The sequence below is a fragment of the Alosa sapidissima genome, chromosome 16 (genome assembly GCF_018492685.1).
Source record: "Alosa sapidissima isolate fAloSap1 chromosome 16, fAloSap1.pri, whole genome shotgun sequence".
Lineage (NCBI taxonomy): Eukaryota > Metazoa > Chordata > Actinopteri > Clupeiformes > Clupeidae > Alosa > Alosa sapidissima.
Genome location: NC_055972.1, coordinates 20,612,313 through 20,631,646, shown reverse-complemented (window position 1 = coordinate 20,631,646; position 19,334 = coordinate 20,612,313). Strand labels below are relative to the sequence as shown.

The 19,334-nt window shown below is 40.9% G+C and overlaps 3 protein-coding genes and 1 long non-coding RNA gene across 5 annotated transcripts in view; 2 read left to right on the top strand and 2 right to left on the bottom strand.

Annotated features, from left to right (window-relative positions):
* The window catches only part of LOC121685665 (IQ motif and ankyrin repeat domain-containing protein 1-like), a 32,229-nt gene extending 17,729 nt beyond the window's left edge, over positions 1-14,500 (bottom strand). The window contains exon 1 of the mRNA XM_042066315.1: positions 14,414-14,500. Coding sequence (XP_041922249.1) covers positions 14,414-14,459 — 46 coding nt within the window. The 5' untranslated portion in view covers positions 14,460-14,500. The remainder of the gene's footprint in view (positions 1-14,413) is intronic.
* LOC121685662 (protein FAM83H-like) lies at positions 615-12,265 on the top strand. 2 transcript variants are annotated; one of them, XM_042066295.1, is made up of 8 exons: positions 615-863; positions 1,426-1,880; positions 2,783-2,947; positions 3,505-3,629; positions 5,285-7,226; positions 7,436-9,823; positions 10,025-10,768; positions 11,036-12,265. In XM_042066295.1, the coding sequence occupies exons 2-8, from the start codon at positions 1,434-1,436 to the stop codon at positions 11,042-11,044; spliced, it is 5,820 nt and encodes a 1,939-aa protein (XP_041922229.1). In that variant the 5' UTR covers positions 615-863; positions 1,426-1,433; the 3' UTR covers positions 11,045-12,265. The 2 variants fall into 2 exon arrangements, with proteins under 2 accessions (XP_041922229.1, XP_041922228.1); XM_042066294.1 differs by having other exon boundaries at positions 7,436-10,768.
* Positions 12,979-15,505, top strand: LOC121685666 (androgen-dependent TFPI-regulating protein). Its single transcript, XM_042066319.1, has 6 exons — positions 12,979-13,204; positions 13,521-13,637; positions 14,021-14,122; positions 14,409-14,524; positions 15,003-15,154; positions 15,285-15,505. The coding sequence occupies exons 1-6, from the start codon at positions 13,052-13,054 to the stop codon at positions 15,314-15,316; spliced, it is 672 nt and encodes a 223-aa protein (XP_041922253.1). The 5' UTR covers positions 12,979-13,051; the 3' UTR covers positions 15,317-15,505.
* A 382-nt stretch (positions 15,506-15,887) lies between these two features.
* Positions 15,888-19,060, bottom strand: LOC121685667. The gene is made up of 4 exons (XR_006023403.1): positions 18,969-19,060; positions 18,742-18,795; positions 17,141-17,206; positions 15,888-16,712 (listed from the first exon to the last, which is right to left on the bottom strand). It is a non-coding gene; the product is annotated as an uncharacterized LOC121685667 (long non-coding RNA).
* Between the last annotated feature and the right edge of the window lie 274 nt (positions 19,061-19,334).

The following is a 19,334-nucleotide window of genomic DNA, read 5'->3' as shown; positions in this document are numbered from 1 at the left end:
TAGGCCTTGTATCAAGTGTCACAACTGCAGTTCTGGAGGAATTGTTTGCAGTTTTATGCAGGAAATGCAATATTTTGGACATGAAAAATGGCATTGCATAGTAGCCTACATACTGTGCTTTACTGCAGATATGCAATATTTTGGCCAAATATTATTGTAGTCTACTGCAATGGAGCCTACTTCGAAAAAAAAAAAAAAACAGTATAGGCTAAATGCAGTTTGTAAGAGTAGTGTGCGCCTGCTAAATTACAATTTGCTCTGTCCTACGCCGAGACGCCTCCAAAAAATTGGAAAATGCATAAATGACGATGTCGACTAGGCTACAGTTCACATAGATATGCCTACCAGATGGTGGCAAACAGGATGCCTAGAGACCTACTCGCTTATTCTGATTTTGTAGTTTAGTAGGGCTTTGTAGGCTAGTCTGTGTATTAAATGCACCATGGCCTATCTATGCACCATGTGATTTCAACAAAGGGCATAGGCTACATTGTTTATTTGAGGTGAGTGCTTCTCTGTCAGATCCATGGAGGTAGGTCAGATCAATGAACAGACAAGAACTGGTTGTTTCCGTGATTGGATACAGTATTATTGGTTTGCAGGACGGGGCGGGGCAACGTAGAAGACAGCGCTGTAGCTTTTTTCATGTTAGGCTACTCCTCATTCACGGCCGGCGAAGTAACTTTAGCATACTTGACTAGAAACTGGTTTTGCTTGGCATTGACAAAACTTCGTTCGTGTATAATCCCAGCCTGGTATAGGGTAGGCCTACCATGTTGTCAGCACACAGAAACTAAGCATAGCCTAGCCTACAGTAGGCTACCTAGTGAGGTACGAGAGAAATACAGACATCTCAACTGCTGGTAAGTCTCTCAATGGCTCTAACTTTTTCCTTAACTTCTGATGATTTGTTAAATGACTTCAGTGCTTAGAATCTTTGTGAGCAGTGTTGTTGCCACAAGAAACGAAGAACGCATTATTTCAAACAATGTTGAAAAATAGGCCTAGGCTACTTATCTGAATTTTCATACTTTTGCAAGTGTTGACGTCGCCACACCCTGTAGGCTAACATGGATTTGAGAATGGAAATGCTTGGCAAATTCCATCCGACAGAACCGTTTTGCCCCGAGTCATGCAGCTATTTCTGCGAATGATAAAGGGCGTAGGGAACCTGTCGCATGTCCTATGGGAAGAGCGAAGTAGTTTACGAAAGCAACAGACATTGATTTTTTCCTGCGTAGTTCAGCCACATTTAAGTTTAAAACTAGCCATTAATGTTTTTGTGTTCGAGATAATGCTTGCTCTTTCAGTTTAAATTAAACATTAGTTTAATGTAGGCCTACCAACAACTGTCATCTCAGTATAGTCCAGTCATTTTAGGCCTGTTGCACAAAAACCTTATTCTCTTGTTCTACCTTTGCCCAGGTGGGATCATGGCTCGCAGGTCCCAGTGCTCATCTGCTGGGGATAACCCCCTGGACCCAAACTATCTGCTCCCTCATTATCGTGAGGAATACCGTCTGGCTATTGATTCCCTTGTGGAACATGACCTGGAAGGCTACTATGAGTTCTTAAAGTCAGCGAATGTTGTGGATTTTCTCTCCGGGCCCGAAATTGAGCACATTCAAAGTACTGTACAGTGCCCTCGTCACGTGGATAAACCTGGTGCTGTGTGTCAGGGTAACGAGGAGGCAGAAGGGTCCTCTGATACGTACTGGCCTACACATTCGGATTTGGATGCTCCCAGCCTGGACCTGGGCTGGCCCGAGCAGCTCCACTTTGTGGGGCCAACAGAGATCATCACATTTGTGAACCCACCAGACCCCGCCATGCCCAGCATCAAGACCCAGGCTCGCAGGCTCATCAAAGACGCCCAGCTTGTGGGTTCCTCCTTTTTATATTTACACCCTCTCATCAGTTTGTCTCTTGTTGGTCCTCATATTTCGTAAAGATTACCCATATCATCTTTCAAGAGTAATAGAGTTGTTATTATTGCTTGTTAGTGAGGTAGATGTTAGAAACTCAGAATCAACCATTTTAGGCTCTCAGTTTCAATAGTCTCCCTTTGATCTTAGTAGGCCTACTAACCCAGAAACCTGCTGTAATCTGGTCTGTGTTTACACATGAATTCAGCATTGCTTTTGTTTTGGAACATTACAGATTGTACAGCCTTACAGATGTATAGTCAAAGATCCTTGATTACTAGCTCCGCTTGAACCCTCTCTGGTATAGTGCTTATCAAAGATTCTAGAACAGAGCTCCGCTCTAGAATCTTTGGTGGTTATTTAGTGTTCCAGTTGTTTCACTGGTTCATAAGCACACTATGACATACAGTAGTAGTCTGTGTCATGAGTTCAATTTTCAGTGAACATAATTATACTGATCTTTTTTTTTTAATGTAGCCTATAATTGCTGACAACATTAGAGTTAATTTCTCATGTGTGTGTGGTTTTATCCAGTAGGCTTTAACTGACAGTAGGCTTTTGCCATTGATCTTTTTACAATGAATAATTTAATAATTGACTGATTTATCATCTTTTACGTTTATTAGATTTGAAGGTAGCTTACAGCTAAGAGAGAATTACTATTTGGCATGCAATTACATGGTTCTTTGATTCTTAACTCCCTCTAATTCTAATTCTAATTCTGCATGTGGTAATGCAAAATCATTGTGAACTTATTTATTCAATATCATGATCTCTAATTCTGAATGATGGCTGTCTGTGTGTATGTGTGTGTGTGTGTGTGTGTGTGTGTATGGGGGGGGGGGTCTTTTTTGCAGGTTATTGCCGTGGCTATGGACATTTTCACAGATGTTGATATCTTTGCGGATCTCTTGGAGGCAACTAAGCGCAATGTGGCTGTTTACATTTTGCTTGATCAGCAAAATGCCCATTACTTTACAACCATGGTGGCCAACTGCAGGGTTAATCTGGATCAAATCAAAGTGAGTGATGAGACTAGACTAGACTAGACTAGACTACACTAGTGTTTCAACCGATTCAGGGGGTAAATCCTGTAGGAAGAACACCCAAACCATCCTCCTTCTCCTCAATTCCCTTAACATTGTTTTCTGGTTGTTTTTCACTGTCAATAACAAATGCAATGGCGAAATCTAAATGTCTACCTTCTAGCAACAGCGTTGTTGTTACGTTTGTTGTTAATTAAACATCATTTACAAAGACATCGTACCATACTGAAAGCTAATATTTTACTCACTAGCAACCTTCATCTGTCCTCTGTCTAACACAGTTGTATTTTCAGCTCGGCTGGCATTCAGGCTATGTTTAGGGTGCATTGCTGCCACCTACAGTGCAAAAAACAGTGCTGAAAAATGGCAGGAAGGAGTATTTCTCGTCAGACTTCTGTTTCTAAAAGATCACATGACTGTATTGGACGAGTATTAGTGGATGAGTAATGGCACTGACAAAGCTGTGACTTATATTGTTAGCATTTGGTTCTCCACAATGATAAATATGTATATATATATTTATTTTTTTGCAGTGTATGCGTGTTAGAACTGTGGCTGGACAGAACTACTACTGCCGTACAGGGAAATCTTTCAAAGGACAGATGATGAACCGTTTCTTGTTAATTGACAGCAGGGCTGTTTTAGGTGGTAACTATAGGTAAGTGCTCTCTGTCACATTTTAAATGTGATTTGTTTTCTATTTGTTTAAAATAAATAAATAGGCAAGCTGCCAGGACAGGTCACTGTGGGAAAGTATGTCAGACATTATCTGATGGGATTATCTTTTGTCTGAGGATTTTGCTGCAAGCAATGTGACATTTAAACTGGTTTGGTAACACCAGTGCACAGAGTTTGTAAATGACTGGATATTTGCCATGGAAAGTTGTATTCTCTAATAAGTTAATTTTGTATTTGCATTTTCATCCTCTAAGAACAAATACTATTTTTTTTTCTCATTTGTCATTGGAATTAGGTTAGGATGAAGTAATTTTTTTCAATTGCTTAAGCTAAGCACAATTTTGAAAACAGGGCCCGTTGTTTCAAAACACTACGTACAATCAGCACCACCATAGTACAACACCACATCCAAGTAGCAGTCCCTCAGATATTTTCCAAAAATATATATATACATATATATATATTTTAGGATATAGTGCAGTGGCGTAGCGTAGCTATGCTGGGCCCCGGTGCAAGCATTTTCATGTGCCCCCCCCCCCCCCCCCCCCCCTCCAACACCAACCCCACCCCCCGCGACACAAACACACGCACACAAAATTGCACGTGTGTGGTGGAGATTCACCAAAATGATCAGAAAGAGCCATGGACAGTGGCTACCTGACTAATCAATCGCTACCACCTGTTAAACAGAATTCTCCCAACTTCCGAAACCGAAACGCGGATAACATATAGCCATAGAACAATTAAATAGCCATCAAGGAAACCCAGCAACTCATACGCGGTGGCGCCTATACACAATAACCACACAATTGCTTAATTTAGCCTAACAGTGTGGCGCAGCGGTCAGATAGCCTTCCACAAAAAGGTCACAGAAAGTGCACCTCACATATGCCTACTCCATAAAAAAGCAGCCCGTAACTCACCCATTAGAAGTTCACTCTACGGGCCTTCTGTTCAGCAAAGTCATTGATGATATAGGCCTATCGTTGAACCCCAACTGCCTGGCTCTGCTGTTCTCTATGGAGAGTATAGCCAATCCACTCAATTGTTCTTGTCCCATGCTAGCCTACTCCTTAGGGAGGACTTAACGTCAGCATTGCTAGCATCAACGCCAGCAGCAACATTTGAGGTGTTTTAAAAAAAAAACTATTCAGTTTCATTCATTTGGATTTAGTCTCCTCCTGTTATCGTTTTTCTTTTCTCTTCTGTGTGCCACTTTTATGCTTACTAATTGCTGATTGCATTGGTGATTATTATAACTAAGCTACAACACATCCAGAAGTAGCCTTACAACATAATGTAATCAGAAATGACAAGAAGTAAGATCATTGGGATAAACACATTTTCCCCATGCCCAGCAGGCTTAGTGCTTAGGGCTGATTGTTGACTTAGATAGATAGATAGATAGATAGATAGATACTTTATTGATCCCCAGGGTAAATTCAAGGTCTCAGCAGCATACAGACAACACAAACACATTCCAGTTATTGACTTGACAGTTATGCAAAGGTACACATTCCAGTTACTGAAAGATGCCCCAGAATGCAGGTTTTCTGAAAGTAGTTGTACTATTATAATGATATTTTTGATTAATGGAACATTTCATTGATACATTTTCCTTGTTCTTTGTTTCAGCTTTATGTGGTCATTTGAGAAACTCCACCGTTGTTTAGCCCATCTATTCCTGGGCCAGCTTGTGGTCACATTTGATGAAGAATTCCGCATTTTATATGCACAGTCTGAGCCACTTGTAGTTGAGAGTGCTGTTGTCCCCATACAGAAATATAGTTCTATGCCAGAGCTGCAAAAAACACACAAGGTGTATCCCAGGAAACAGGGCATGTACAATGCAGAAATGGCTGGACACCCGTATGAAGGCTGCATGGATATGGATCCTAAAATGTTTCCTCTAAGGAGGGGGGAATCTGCCCAAATGTTGTTACAACCTCAGGCTAACATGCACCCCTCTCAGCAATACCGGATGGACAGGCCTGGTGCTTTTGACAGTAACATGTTTAGAAGGTCGAGCTATGGGGAAGGGACCCCTGGTGGCTACTATCAGCAGTACCTGATGCACAAGAACAAACAGAACATGGATGCTATGGAGACGCAGAGCACCCATTCACACAGGGACCAGTATCACTACGAGAGGACCGGCCGAGAGCCCGTTTATGACCCCTCTGACAAATTTAGGCCCCAGGGATATCAACACTCAGACCAGTATTCAGAGCCAGGAGGCCAACCCTCAATGGATCAAGTGGACAGCTATGACCACGTGCTTAAGTTTTTACAGTCTAATCCCACGGGGGAGGCGGAGCAAGGATTTGAGAACTTTGTGGTGCCAGAGGGTCCTTACAGTATGTCAGGCCAAAGGAGACAGTGTTTGGGTCAGCCATATGCCTGTCAGACCTCTCCTACACAACTTAGCCCTCATGAACAGAAAGGATTCGTCATAGAGCCTGCTCCTGAACGCAAGCCCCGAGATGCCGCTGCGAAGAAGGGCATGCGAGACTGGAGAATCCATTCATATCTTAGTGCTTATGATGACACCGCTTCAGAGGACACACTGCCACCTCAATGGTCAGACATAGGAGACAATTCCCCTTTCTCTTCACAAGAACGGCTGTGTGATCTGGACCCATTAGCCCCTAGAGTAGGCAATAGAGAATTGCCTAAGATGCCGTCAGCTGTCCTTTCTTCACGCTGCAAGAAATCTTTTCAGCAGGAAAGTATGAAAAATCGTTTGGAATCATCATGCACCACAGAGAGTGAAAAGGTTGATGATGGGGAAGACAAGCTACTAGCGGAAATGGATGGAACAAAGGATGAACCATTCCGTAGGAGACCAAACCCAACTCTTCAAAGGACATCGAGACTGAGAAACTCTTTGCTCTTCAGTTCAAACGTGGATCAGCATAGGTCTCTTTTGGAAAAGGCAAAATCAACAGAGCAAAAAGAGGAAAGTGCTAAGGTTGTAGAGAAAGGTTTAGAGAAGAACCCTTTGAAAAAACAATCCACTATAGCTATGGGAGAGGAACCAAAGCCAGTTGAGCTCCCCTCTAGTGATCTGCAGCGAACATCATCATTCATTATGGATATGAATGACCCTGACACTAGGCTGCAGTTTTTCAAACAGTTAGCTGCCCAACGCAAAGCAAAGCAGAAACCATCTGACCAAGAGTCAGATAAAATATTGAGTATTGCCTCTGAGGGAGGCCCCAGTGTTGCAGAGCAGAAGCAAAATGTAGAGGTTTCACACATGACAGATAAGCCTGCAAAAATGGAATCTCAATCCTCCAAAGAAACCAAAGACAAGGTTCCCATTATAACAGTACATGTGTCAGATTCAGATACAAAGTTAGTAGAAAGTTTGAGTCCCACCGAAGATGTCCCACCAGGCCAGACTCATGGCACACTGCCACAAATGGCCACAGATGCTGAGAAGATTGAACAGAAGAGGTTACAAGAGCCCGCTGCAGCTAAGTGTGTGCCATCTCATCAGCCTAGCTCGTCCAGTTCAGCACAGCAGTCAGAATCTCCAAATGCCATGAAAATACCTCCTGATTCAAACCTCAAGGTAATATGTTTTGCATTACATTACTATCAAACACCTTTTCAAAATTATTGTAATCCTTTGCATTGAATCACTATCAAACACCTTCACATGTACCACTGTGCATCTTTCAATAATGAAACAAACATGTTGATACAGTTTCCATTATTTCTAGTTCATAAATAATTCTTGCTTATCCTGTTCCCTATCATAAATCCTCTCTTCTTTTACAGAAAAAGTCACTTGATTCATCAAATGAATCTGGCAAAAGAGAGCTCTCTGTCATGCCTTTAGCCATTATAAGTGGCAAACCTGTTCTGCCTGTCATTTCTGGAGAGTCAGCGTCAGGGAAAACAACATCAGTTGAAACCACAGATTCCCTGAGAACGACCGCATCTGAAAAAGCTGCAGAGGTTGCAAGTGTGGGAAAAATAGAATCTGGTGAAACAAAGGAAGGGCTTGTCCAGAAGCGACCGAAACCCAGTCTTCAAAGGGCTTCCAAGTTAAGGAACTCACTTCTCTTCAACTCACCCTTAGAGCAGCACCGGTCTCAGTGGGAGAATGATCCTAGCGGGCAAATTAAAACAGATGACAGATTATCAGACCTATCCCAGGATTCACAAGGAAAGAGTGACAGAACATCTGAAACCTTGTTTAAAAGACAGGCCTCGTTTACAATGGGAGACAAACCTAACCCAGTTGAATTTCAGTCTAAAGTATTGCAGAGAACCACAGCCATGTTGGACTTGTCTAACCCAGATAGCAGATTGCAATTCTTCAGAGAATTGGCTGCTAAACGCAAAGGTGGTCGGATGGCTGCAATGTCTGCTGAGAGCGCCACAGGACATAATTCTCAAAAGTCTGACGAGACTGAGGACACCTCTGCAACTAAAGGAAACGTCTCAGTACCAGAACAGACCACCACAGACCCACTCTCAAAGCCATTACTTGCTGAAACTGTGGCACCACAAGTGCTAGATGACGATACTAAAACACTTAAACCTCAAAGTGCTCCAGACAGCCATGAAATAAAGAATTTGACAGACAACTCTGGGCAATGTAACCCCTCCGGATCTGAGTTTGCCCAAACTGCCACAGACAGTGAGAAAATGGAACGGATGAAGTTGCATGTTAAAGCAGCTGCAAAACTCCCATGCACCCCCTCAACTAGTTCTGCTGATTCAAGTTCAGCCTTAGAAGATATTCCCAAAGACGTAACAATGTATTGTGAAGACCAGGCATCAAAAAAGCAAATCTCAGACTCAGATGTATCTACTAAGCAGGTTCCAGTTGACTCTAGTTCAGTTAGTTTTCCAATAAATGCTGGTAAGACTACACACAGCTCTACCTCACACCCAGTCAAATCCATTTCAAAAGTTGAGGACACTCAAGAAGAGATTTGTTTAAACCCAAATAACAAAACAGTAGACTCAGACACTTCCTCTGTCTGCTCAATAGAAATGGGTTCAGGGACAGAATGCTTTGCAACAGCTCCTAGCTCACCTTGTACTCCGACCCCAACTGAAATATTCCCAGTGAATCAAAAGGAGTCTAAATTAACTGTTGTATCTCCTACTGCAGAAAACATTTTGCCTCCATCTCCATCTTCTTCCATCAAAACTAGCTCACCTCAAAGAGTCTCTTATACAGACACCAGATCGGAATTAGAGAAATGCAGTTTGGCAAGTCATGAATTAAAAACAAAACAAAAAACAAAATTGTCAACATCTCCAGCCAAATCTAGGTCAGTAACTGAACATGATTCAACAGAGCACCACTTATCTCCAGTCTCCTCCCCTACACAGTCTCCAAAAGGGGACTCACATCTCCACACACCTGTGAAAGAAAGTTATGCTCCAGACAAAACTGAGGATAGGCCACCCTCCCAGACACCATTAACAACTCCAGACATTAGCACTGTTGATCCTCTTACAAAAACTGACTGCAGTCTGGCTTCAGTTTCTTCTCCAACCAAACCCTGTTCAACAGCTGTGGTTTCCCCAGCAGAGTCCAAATCGCCACAAGCTGGGGATAGCATACCTGGGATAACTCAAGCAAGCCCAACTTTGAGCACTTGTGGATCATCAAAAACAAAACAAAAACAAAACAAATCAAAACTAAAAAAACAAAATAGCCAGTCCCAGATTTCGCCCCCACTAAAATCTACTCCACCAAAAATGGTTCCTGCATCAGAGCCAAAATCACACTCTGATATCAAAATAACGGAGAAAAGTTCTGCTTTAGTGTCTGTTAAAACTGAGGAAGGCCTTTCAGTCATTGATGCATCAGCAAGTCCAGCCACTAGTACTGTCGATAGTTGCACTACAACTGACTCTAGTTTATGTCCAGTTTCCACCACAACACACACTAATCCAATGACAAATGTTGTTCCAACACAAAACAGATCATCCCCTGAGACCAAAATATCAGAGACAAGCCCAGCTCTGTCAGAAGGAACTTCATCTTCACATGATTCGCCAACAAAAACAATTCCTGTAGTAGGAAGTCCTATTCCAAGTATAACCCACACTGAGGATTGCTCATCACCCAAGGTAATCTCTATCAGCTCAAAAGAAGCAGTACTCCTAACAGAGTCCAGTTCTCAGTTGCCTTCTGTGGACAGCCCATCCCTAAAGTCAGTACCAATGAGTCCAACAGTTAGCACAGTGGATAGTCCCACAAAATCTCATTCAAATTCACATCTTGTGTCTTCCCCTTTAAACAGTCCAATGGCTGAAGTTCCCTCAACAAACTTAACTTCACCCAGTGATGTCAAAACATTGGAGTCAAGTCCACTTTCAGATCCTGGCCAAACTGACAGTAACTTTTCGCTGATGGCAACCACAGACCCCCTTGCCAAACCTACAGCAACAGTATCTGATTTAACAGCAAGTCCAGGCCTAGAAACACCCAAATCTACTGATCCTCCTCATGCAGAGGAGAACACCTCATATCCAGTCGTGAGCATCTTAGGAGATAGTTCTAATTCAGAACTTACTATAGTAGAACCAGCATTGCCTACAGAAGAATCTTCCAACACAACCTCGAGCACTTATGATGCTGTTACTGAGAGGCTGCTTAAAATAGAAGAAAAAGTGGTGGTTGGCGATCATCCCTCAGCAGATGCGGTCAATCTGTCTGAGGTGTCCCCTACTGATGAGCTTGGCACCACCATATCTCAAGACACCAAAGATGCTGTCGCCTCACTAAGTGCAGAGGACTCAAAAGAACAAAAGTCTCCCTCTGCAGAACCAACCAAAGGTCATCCCAGTCGTTACCAGTCATCGACTGCCAATGTACTGTCTTGCAGTAACCTCAGAGATGACACAAAAGTTCTTCTGGAGCAGATATCCGCCAATAGCCAAAGCCGAGCAGCCAAGCAGAACCTTCCAGCCACAGATGACGCTAAAGAAGATGAAGTGAAGGCACCTAAAGATAAAAGCAACCAAAATGTAACCAGCAAATTGCAATCCTGGAACACTCACCTGAGCGAAAAGGAACGTGATAGGTTAATAACTGCTATGGAGAGCAAGAGAAAGGAAAGAAGAGTCTATAGTCGCTTTGAGGTGAGTAGTGTAAAATAATAACATCATCTTTTGTTACTAGTGAAATTACAATGTAATATCTCTAAAGCAATATACAACACTTATACAGTATATTGCAGTTTGATCATTATCTAAGCCCAATGTGTTAAGTTAACCAGTGGCATCTACCAAGTTGATGTTTTCATAAACATAAATCAACTTTTTTTTTTCATAAACAAAAATCAATATTTTCAAAAAGTGTCAAAGATATAAGTGTTTGTAAATTGATAATTGTTTGCTCTGACACAGGCACTCTAGTTTTGAAGGAACATGAGGAAGAAGGGATGCATAGGACAATTCAGTCCTTGGACCCAGGTGCCATGGAGCCTGTTAGCTTGGACAGTGGATCAGTATGGTAAAGCTCCTGTAGTGTCATGAGGATTGAACATATGTGGAAGGATGTATGTCATATACAGAGGACTTAGTGTCGTCTCGGTATGGGAATCATTTGGTTGCATCTCTCAAAGACCTTAGAACTATGTCAGAATTTGGCTGAATTGAGAACTGGTGTCTGGAGACCTGTTTTGTGTTGTAGAACTGAAACTGCAGTGTTAGATTTTTTAACGAATTCTGTAAAGGATGTTTGTACTGTTTTGCCTGACTCTGACAGGCAAATTAATAATAAAGGAAAGGTCCTGAGCACAGTAGCATCTGATGAATACCAGAAATACAAAAGCAATAACATGTAATTAGGGATTCAGGATATTGCTTTCTAAACCCTAATACCCCCAATTATCCTCTATCTTTGTTTGTAAAGAAAGGCAATGAATGTATCCCCTTTGGCTGGTCCTAATGTTGATCTATGAGGGAATTATGTCACTGATGCAAAAATCAGTACCTGTCTCCATTGTCAGCTGGTCTTAGTCTTAATGTGAGACTAAAGTTGTAAATTGAAGTGAATTTAAAGATCCTATAAGCAATTCTGGATGATCTCATTTTTGTTGATATTTGTTGATTTCTTTACAGTGTACCCACAGAATGAACAGTAGATCGTGAGGAGATACAAAAGTGTTATATTGGAATCGCTTACAGTGTCTTTAATGAACAAAACACACATGTGTATAGCAGAATTAAATAGAATTAAAGTTGTAAAGTATAACGCTTCTCAAAAACCTATATAAACCTTTAAAGGAGACCCCTAGTACTATTTATACTGTTATTTTATTTAGGTGTTTTTTTTTGTGTGACTAACAGGGGGGCTACACCGTGAGTATGAAGCGTTACGTGAAGCGCATACTTTCAGAGTTTTTACGCGGCGTGAACAAAATGTTGCAGTTACGCACTCGGTGTAGGCTCCTAGAAATAATCGCAGTTACGTGCACAGATCATGTCATGGGAGCTACTCTGTACATAAGCGTTACCACTGTCACTTTACTTTGTTATTACTGTCACTTTACTCTATATTTTTTCTATTTCTGTATCAATTCCAAGAAGAATTAAACACTTTACACCACATCCTTTGGTGTTGATGACTATTTACTATATTGATTTAAATAAATATTTATGTCATTCCATGTGTATATGTTAAGAGGTTGGGAAGGATACCATATTCCATAAAAAAAAGCTAATGTGTCACATTCTGTGTAATTTTATGACAATGTTATTTTATGGCTGTTAGTCTGCACTCCGTTACATGTCCCTGCATTTTTGCATGTGAAGAAAATGTTAAGACGATGGTACAGCAATCTGTAAAAGGAGAGGGGGGAAAGAGGAGGAGGTCTTGTGCTTTAGGCATGCTACACACTGCTTGTGCTTTAGGCATGCTACACACTGCTTGTTTAACTGTCAAAGTCCTCTAAGCGAATTAGTAGTACATTTCAGTTAGGTCAGTAATGCTATGACTATTTTCCAGTGGGGGTTCATAGATTTGTTCTCAGTTTTATTTAGTAGCTTAGTATTTCAATTTTTGCCAGTTGCACAGAGTATTTGTCCTCATTACTAGTTTTAACATTTTTTCTGGACGTCATTCAAAAGCTGACTGGTTGCGAAAGACAAAACAGCAGCTTACATCACAAACTTCACAAAGAGGCCTTTGTATGAGGCACCATGCGAGCTCTCTGACCAGTCTCATAATTACTGTTCACTACATCATGCTAATCTTCAAATAAAAGGATTTCCTATGGTATGTTCCCTCTAAAAAGGCTCAGTTGTGTCCAGAGCTACATTTAGTTTGAGAAACAGACAGGGTTAGCCTGCTGCTAGGACCACAAGTCAGATAAGAGGTTATATAGAACCAGGAGGGGAGAAGCAGTTGGACAATCAAACATGGGTGGTAGAGTGCAGAAGATCTACCACCTTGCTGCTTTCAGCTGGTATGCATTTGTCATACAGTCACTTTATGCCAAGGGAGATGAAGACCTTCCACCTGGGATATTTGTCTATGGTGGGCCCTGGAAATACCTGACATTTTTAAACCTGGTAGGAGAACTTCTGTGGCACTCTTAAGCCTGGTATGAGAACATCAGAAAAGAAAAGTTATGAAAGGATTTCTGAATCATGGTAACTGATACCAGAAGCAATTAACCTTTTAGAGGGATACATATTTGGAGAATACTTTGTGTGTGTTTGTGCATTCGTGTTTTTTTGTTTGTTTTTCTGGTGGCTAAACATATTATTTAGGTGTGACAGGCATATTTATCCACATAATCATCATGTTACGTAAGACTTAGATGTGGGTGACACCACCCAGTACAATGAAAGTCATACTGAGTGAGAGGCACTGCTTGCATGTCAGATTCTCCAGATGGTGTTTTTTGGCCTGGCTGCACTGAATGACCTCCAGTCCTCGGGCAAAGGCTTGCGTATGGCCAGGGACCTGCTCTTCTCAGTCTATACATTCCCAGTGGGCATGGTGAGTACCAGCTTTGAATTGTGCCTCAAACCACAATACTAAACAGCTTTTTGAGAGTGGGCTCTATTAGTTTTGCTTCATCAGGCACTTAATACAGTTCTTTTTGGGATGTATATGATCTCAGGATCAGGGCCCTGTACAATAGTAATGATATGTGGGATGATCATCCTTATCACAGTCTGTCGTAGAGAGATGTCTGTATACGGCTCTGCAATTTGAGTGTTATCTCGCCCCCTACTGATGATATTTGAGAATTATTCGGCGCAAAGCTGGATGAAGTCTGTGTGCCAGTTCACCGGTTCAGTTCAGTGAGTGCCATTCATCAGATTGTATTATATTTCTGTGTTTATTCTAAATATTGTATATGCTCCCTGTTTGTTTAGTTTGTGGTGGTGTTGTTTTGGTCAATATTTGCCTACGACAGGCAGCTTGTTTATCCTGCATCTCTGGACAATTTCTTTCCTCCCTGGATAAACCATGCAATGGTCTGTACTCATGTTTAAGTCTTCCTATAACATTTCACTTGTATTCATCTTATCTCATTAATTTCATTTTGAACCTACCTGTGCAATGGTAGCATGCATTAAAATGAATACCATTTAATATGAATTAGCTTTTTACCCCATGTTATTTTGTCCTCCTTGAAACCATGAAAACATTATTAGGCACTGATCTATCTCAAAATCTGTTTGTTTATAATTGTACAGTACAATACAGTACGGTATCCAACCTACTTGTTTTTGGTAACATGTTTAACCTGTTATTTTACAGCATACCTTTGTGTTCCCGATCCTCTTTGGAGAGATTTTGCTTCAGCCTCATGCCTATCCAAAGACCAAAACAGGCATGACGGCATTAGGTGTTGTAGGGCTTGCCTACTTAAGTTGGTAGGTGGTGTCAAATAGTTACATAACAAAATAAAAGCACAGTTCAACGCAGTAGAACTCAGAACTGCTGCCATGTTTTAAATTAAAATGGTATTTTGCACTAATGCTTAAAAAAAGAATGTAAATATTCAGCAAGAAATCAAAATGAGTAAGTAAGATATAGGAAGGTTACATGTCTAGCGTCTGATGCACCCATCTAAAGTATAGACCCTTTCAACAAGGTAAACAAAAACAATGCTTGAACGTTCTATTTGGGCCCCAATCTACTTCCTCTGCATTAAGATAACATATGGAATGTTAAAAAGGAAGTCTTGTGGGGCCAACTATGATGCTGATAATGGAACACTCTTGAAAGGGTCCATAACAACTAGATCAGTTTTCAGTATGAAACCGTAGGAAAACAGTCACAGGCCTACTCTTTTTTTTTCTTGAACTGTTGTGTACTTGTCACTGCCTAACTGCCTGTGCCTTTCTCTAGGGTGATTTGGGTGTACCTGAGTGTGGGTATCTGGGTGTACCCCCTTCTCTCTTTGCTCAGTCCTGCTGGACTGATAGGCTTCTTCTTTTTCAACATGACTGTGGTGACTCTGCTTTATTTGCTAGGACAAACACTAAACAGCAGCATCTGGGGTAGGTGAATGGTGATCATGTTACAGATCTAGGCAAATCTGGGCATGTCCACAATGATGTTCTTTATTGAAGTAACATGTTGGGATCTGGTTCTCTCCCCTCTTTTCTCTCTCTGTTGGAACTTTTTCAGGGAAAACACAGAAGGTCAAGAGGAAAGCATAGACACAGGATTTCTGGGATATTTATTGACACGTTGCCATGTGCTGACACCCCTCAACAGAAGCTCTCCATGTCAGTCTCTTAAATACATTATTTCAGATTCTGTTCCAAGACGAGATAAATGCATAAGGAGCCCAGATGGTATCAAAGGAATCAAGAGTACACTCAGTATAAAAAAGTATGTATAAATAAGAAAGTATTGAGTCCATATGTTAAAGGTGCAGTATGTAGAATTTAGTGGCATGTAATACAGAACTAATGGAATACTTTTCCCTTTCCAAGCATATAGCAAAAGCTATAGAGTGCTCATCAGGTGCATAAAATGTGCAAGACCATGTTTTGGTTTGATAGAGTGGTCGCACATGGCAGCAAAACAGGGTGGACTCTGCGGAAGTGGATCCTCTCACTAATAAATACAAAGGGCTCGTTCTAAGCTAACAAAAAACACAAACATTCGTAGTTACAGGTGATAACACTATTATCACTATTGAAAATATAGCTATGAATATCATATTCCATTTCTGGTACTAGATCACCATAAATCTTACATACTGCACTTTCAAAATAATTGTTCTTAACCTGTCCTCTGTAAATAAGCAAGGGAAACGTTGCAATTTTACTAGATTATGTCTCACATTTGGCAGAATAAAAGATGTTCAAAATCCATTGATAATCCACAACAATAATTAAAAAAAATAAAAACTTTCATAGAAAATTCTCACGCTCTCTTGTCACATTCTTTCTCATACAAATTGTCATGCTTCATAGAACCTCTGTGTTGGGCAAACATTTCCTCATGTGCTCTGTACACTCTCTGAGTTAAGGCCCAAAGAATGTTCAACTGGAAATTTCCCTTAGTGAAGGTGATCCTCACTCAGTATTGCAACACAGAACTACTAATGCTCAGATGACCAAACACGCAGTACATTTTTCCTGGAATTTTTATAGAATATCAGTTTTTTTTTTGGAATATCATTTTCACTTGTGTGTCAGACATAAAAAAAACCTCTCATATTTGTGCTGTAGTATACTGGCAGCGGTTTCATTCTCACTACCTGTTGATACTGGCAAGCAGGAAAACAAAACCCTTGATGGCTTTGTACCAAAAGGTGATGAATGTCGAGTTCAGAACTAATCCTCTTAAAGGTCATGGTTCCCTTTAGTCAAAACAGTCCCAAATACACTAACTTACTCCCATAGTGTCACAAAGACAATAACAGTCTCAGTGGAGTGTCTGGTCTTTGACACGAGCACAGGCGTATCAGTGATCACTGCATCACGTGGTGCTTCCTCTAAGGTCTCTGTATTCCCTTAGGTGCTGCAAGGTGGTAGGGTCTGCGTCTACCAGTCCAATGGTCAGGATCCTGGCCAGAAGTAAAAGGTCCTGTTCAGTCAGATTCTAAAAGAAATTATTTTGAAGAAAGAATAAATAAAAGTACATTACTTCAGTAAATTTCTCAATTATCCATGTAAAAACTGAAAACATTAAATGCGTTTTCTAATTAAAAATTATTATTATTATGTGGTAGTAGTAGCATATAATAATAATGTATAATGTATATAATAATGTAAGTGGTAGTAGTAGTATAAACACAACAATACATGTTCAGCCACAAACAATTTGCAAGATGTTAGGGTATAAGGCTGGGTGTTCCTCTGGTGTACATCATGTAAAAATGGTCATGCTCTGATGAAGGAAGTAATGTGGATACGCATAAGCATGTTTTAAAAGAATAGCCATGTGAGATTAAAGGCTTTTATAACCCTAATGAGTGCTTCAGATGTTCATTAAAACATTTGTATATATTGTAATTACAACTCTTTTACCTTTTTTTTATTGGCCACTTGTTTTTGTGGAGGAGGTTGACAGCCATTTCCTTGCTTACTATCCTTCTGCAATAAAAGAGCCACTTTTAGCATTCTAGACAGCATGGTGAGGCCAACTCAACTGTATTCATGTCAGTTGTCATATGGCACAACACATCACATCCGCACATGATTGAACATGTCAAGTTTCTGTGCATTGTACAAAAGACCACTGATTAGAGGCTTAAAGGAAAATTCCGGTATTTGGCACTTTGAGTCCCTTTTCTGGTTTGTTTTGGATGAACTAGAGTGGTGGACACTGAAATTTTGACGATTGGTCTCGACTTTTCTGACTCGTTTTGAATCGCCTTTGACTACTCAGAGTGGCTGCCAACAGGCATGCTCAAACATGTCCTAAAACAATCCTTAACGTTCGTTTTCAAAACTGTGCAACTCACCGAGTGGTTAGTGGTGTTCGTTGACGTTCCAAAACAAGTAGCGTAGTGCTTTTTCAAAGTTCTCAATGTCTCGTTTTAAATGTCAGGGTCCTCGGAAGTCTACCAATGAAGTGTGGAGATACATTGAGTCTCGTAAATGGTGTAAAACAGTGATTTATTTGCATGGCTAGCCCGATGCCGAAGCACCACCATTGAAAAAGCTGTTGGTAGCATCAGCTAACTAGCACCAGATTTTGGAGTGCAGGGGACAAGCTGAGATGGGCTATGAGACATACGTTCACACTCGGTATCATGTTTCAACACGTTTGAGCATGCCTGTTGGCAGCCACTCTGAGTAGTCAAAGGCGATTCAAAACGAGTCAGAAAAGTCGAGACAGGGCCAATCGTCAAAATTTCGGTGTCCACCACTCTAGTTCATCCAAAACAAACCAGAAAAGGGACTCAAAGTGCTAAATACCGGAATTTTCCTTTAACAAGGAACTATGTCTGGTCTCTCACTGATACATAAGGGGCGGTGGTAGTGTAGTGGTTAAGGAGCTGGGCTAGTGTGCAGTAGCCTGAAAGTTGTCGGTTCAATTCCCGGCTTCCACCGTTGTGCCCTTGAGCAAGGCACTTGTTGCTCCGGGGACAATGTGATCCCTTGTAATATAGCTGACATTAGTCACTTTGGTCAAGAAGTGTCTGCTAAATGTAATGTAATAAGACAGACTGTATCATTGGTGTATCTAAAGCTCTACCCCTGGTGCAAAAGAAATCAGAGAAAAATGCTTAATGTACAAGCCAACTACGAAACTCATGCAACTACACGTTTACCTAAAACCTATTTACTTGCTTATGATGACAAAGGCTAAGGTCTTCTTTATACAGTAATGAACAGTAACCACTCCAACAGGGATTGAGCAATTTGTTTGCAATGTGCTTGCTGTAAGAGCAGCTTGCGTCAAGATACTTTCAAATACTTCAAATGTTATGCTGGGGTGGTGTACAGCAAGATGAAGACAACATTGTTTTCAAACAAGAAGGTCTACGATGTGAAAATAATAATTGACTCAAGTATTTGCACGACAGCCTGTTTTCACCCAACTAAAGATTATAGCGTAAAACAGTTCTGTCAATGACAGTGACACTACTAGACAACAGTGACAGAAGCAGATATAATCTCACCTCTTTCAGTCCTTTGGAAATGCATACTATGATGCAGATGATTCCAATGACAGTCTGTAAGAATGACAGAGTAAGTATGGACCTCAGACCTGGTTTGAGAACTTCACTTCATCATTAACAGCTACAAATGTACTTAACCTTCACATACGATCTCTTTCACACAGAACCTATACAAACTATACAATCATGGTCTACATACATTAGCACAATAATCCTGATTGACTTACCCCCAATATGTACAGCATCAGTGTTTCTTTTTCAAGTCCACTTGAGTGCAGTCCTGTGTGAGACTGTGTGTCTTGTGAGGGCCAAGGACAACTCAGGCACGTTTACATACCTGAGAACCAGATGTACCAGTTTGACAGGATTGTGAGGTAAGCTACAGTAGGCTACTGTTACACATTATCTTACGCACAGACTTGCACGGAAATTTCCAGCCAGGCCTAAAATTCATTTTAAAATAAAGTGTGACGAAGGGCTGATCATACTGTCTGACGTGGGAGAGAGTCTGATCAAGAAACACCCTGTTGTAAGAAGGCCTGATAAACAATCTGTATGACATCATATAAAAAAATCACACAACAAATCACACA

Bases quoted from the DNA above. Each gene is read 5' to 3' on its own strand.
- LOC121685662 (XM_042066294.1), top strand. From the start codon at position 1,434: ATGGCTCGCAGGTCCCAGTGCTCATCTGCTGGGGATAACCCCCTGGAC. The intron at 1,881-2,782 runs GTGGGTTCCTCC...TCTTTTTTGCAG, and splicing joins TCATCAAAGACGCCCAGCTT to GTTATTGCCGTGGCTATGGA. The intron at 7,227-7,435 runs GTAATATGTTTT...CTTCTTTTACAG, and splicing joins CTCCTGATTCAAACCTCAAG to AAAAAGTCACTTGATTCATC.
- LOC121685666 (XM_042066319.1), top strand. From the start codon at position 13,052: ATGGGTGGTAGAGTGCAGAAGATCTACCACCTTGCTGCTTTCAGCTGG. The intron at 13,205-13,520 runs GTAGGAGAACTT...CTTGCATGTCAG, and splicing joins ACCTGACATTTTTAAACCTG to ATTCTCCAGATGGTGTTTTT. The intron at 13,638-14,020 runs GTGAGTACCAGC...CTGTTTGTTTAG, and splicing joins ATACATTCCCAGTGGGCATG to TTTGTGGTGGTGTTGTTTTG.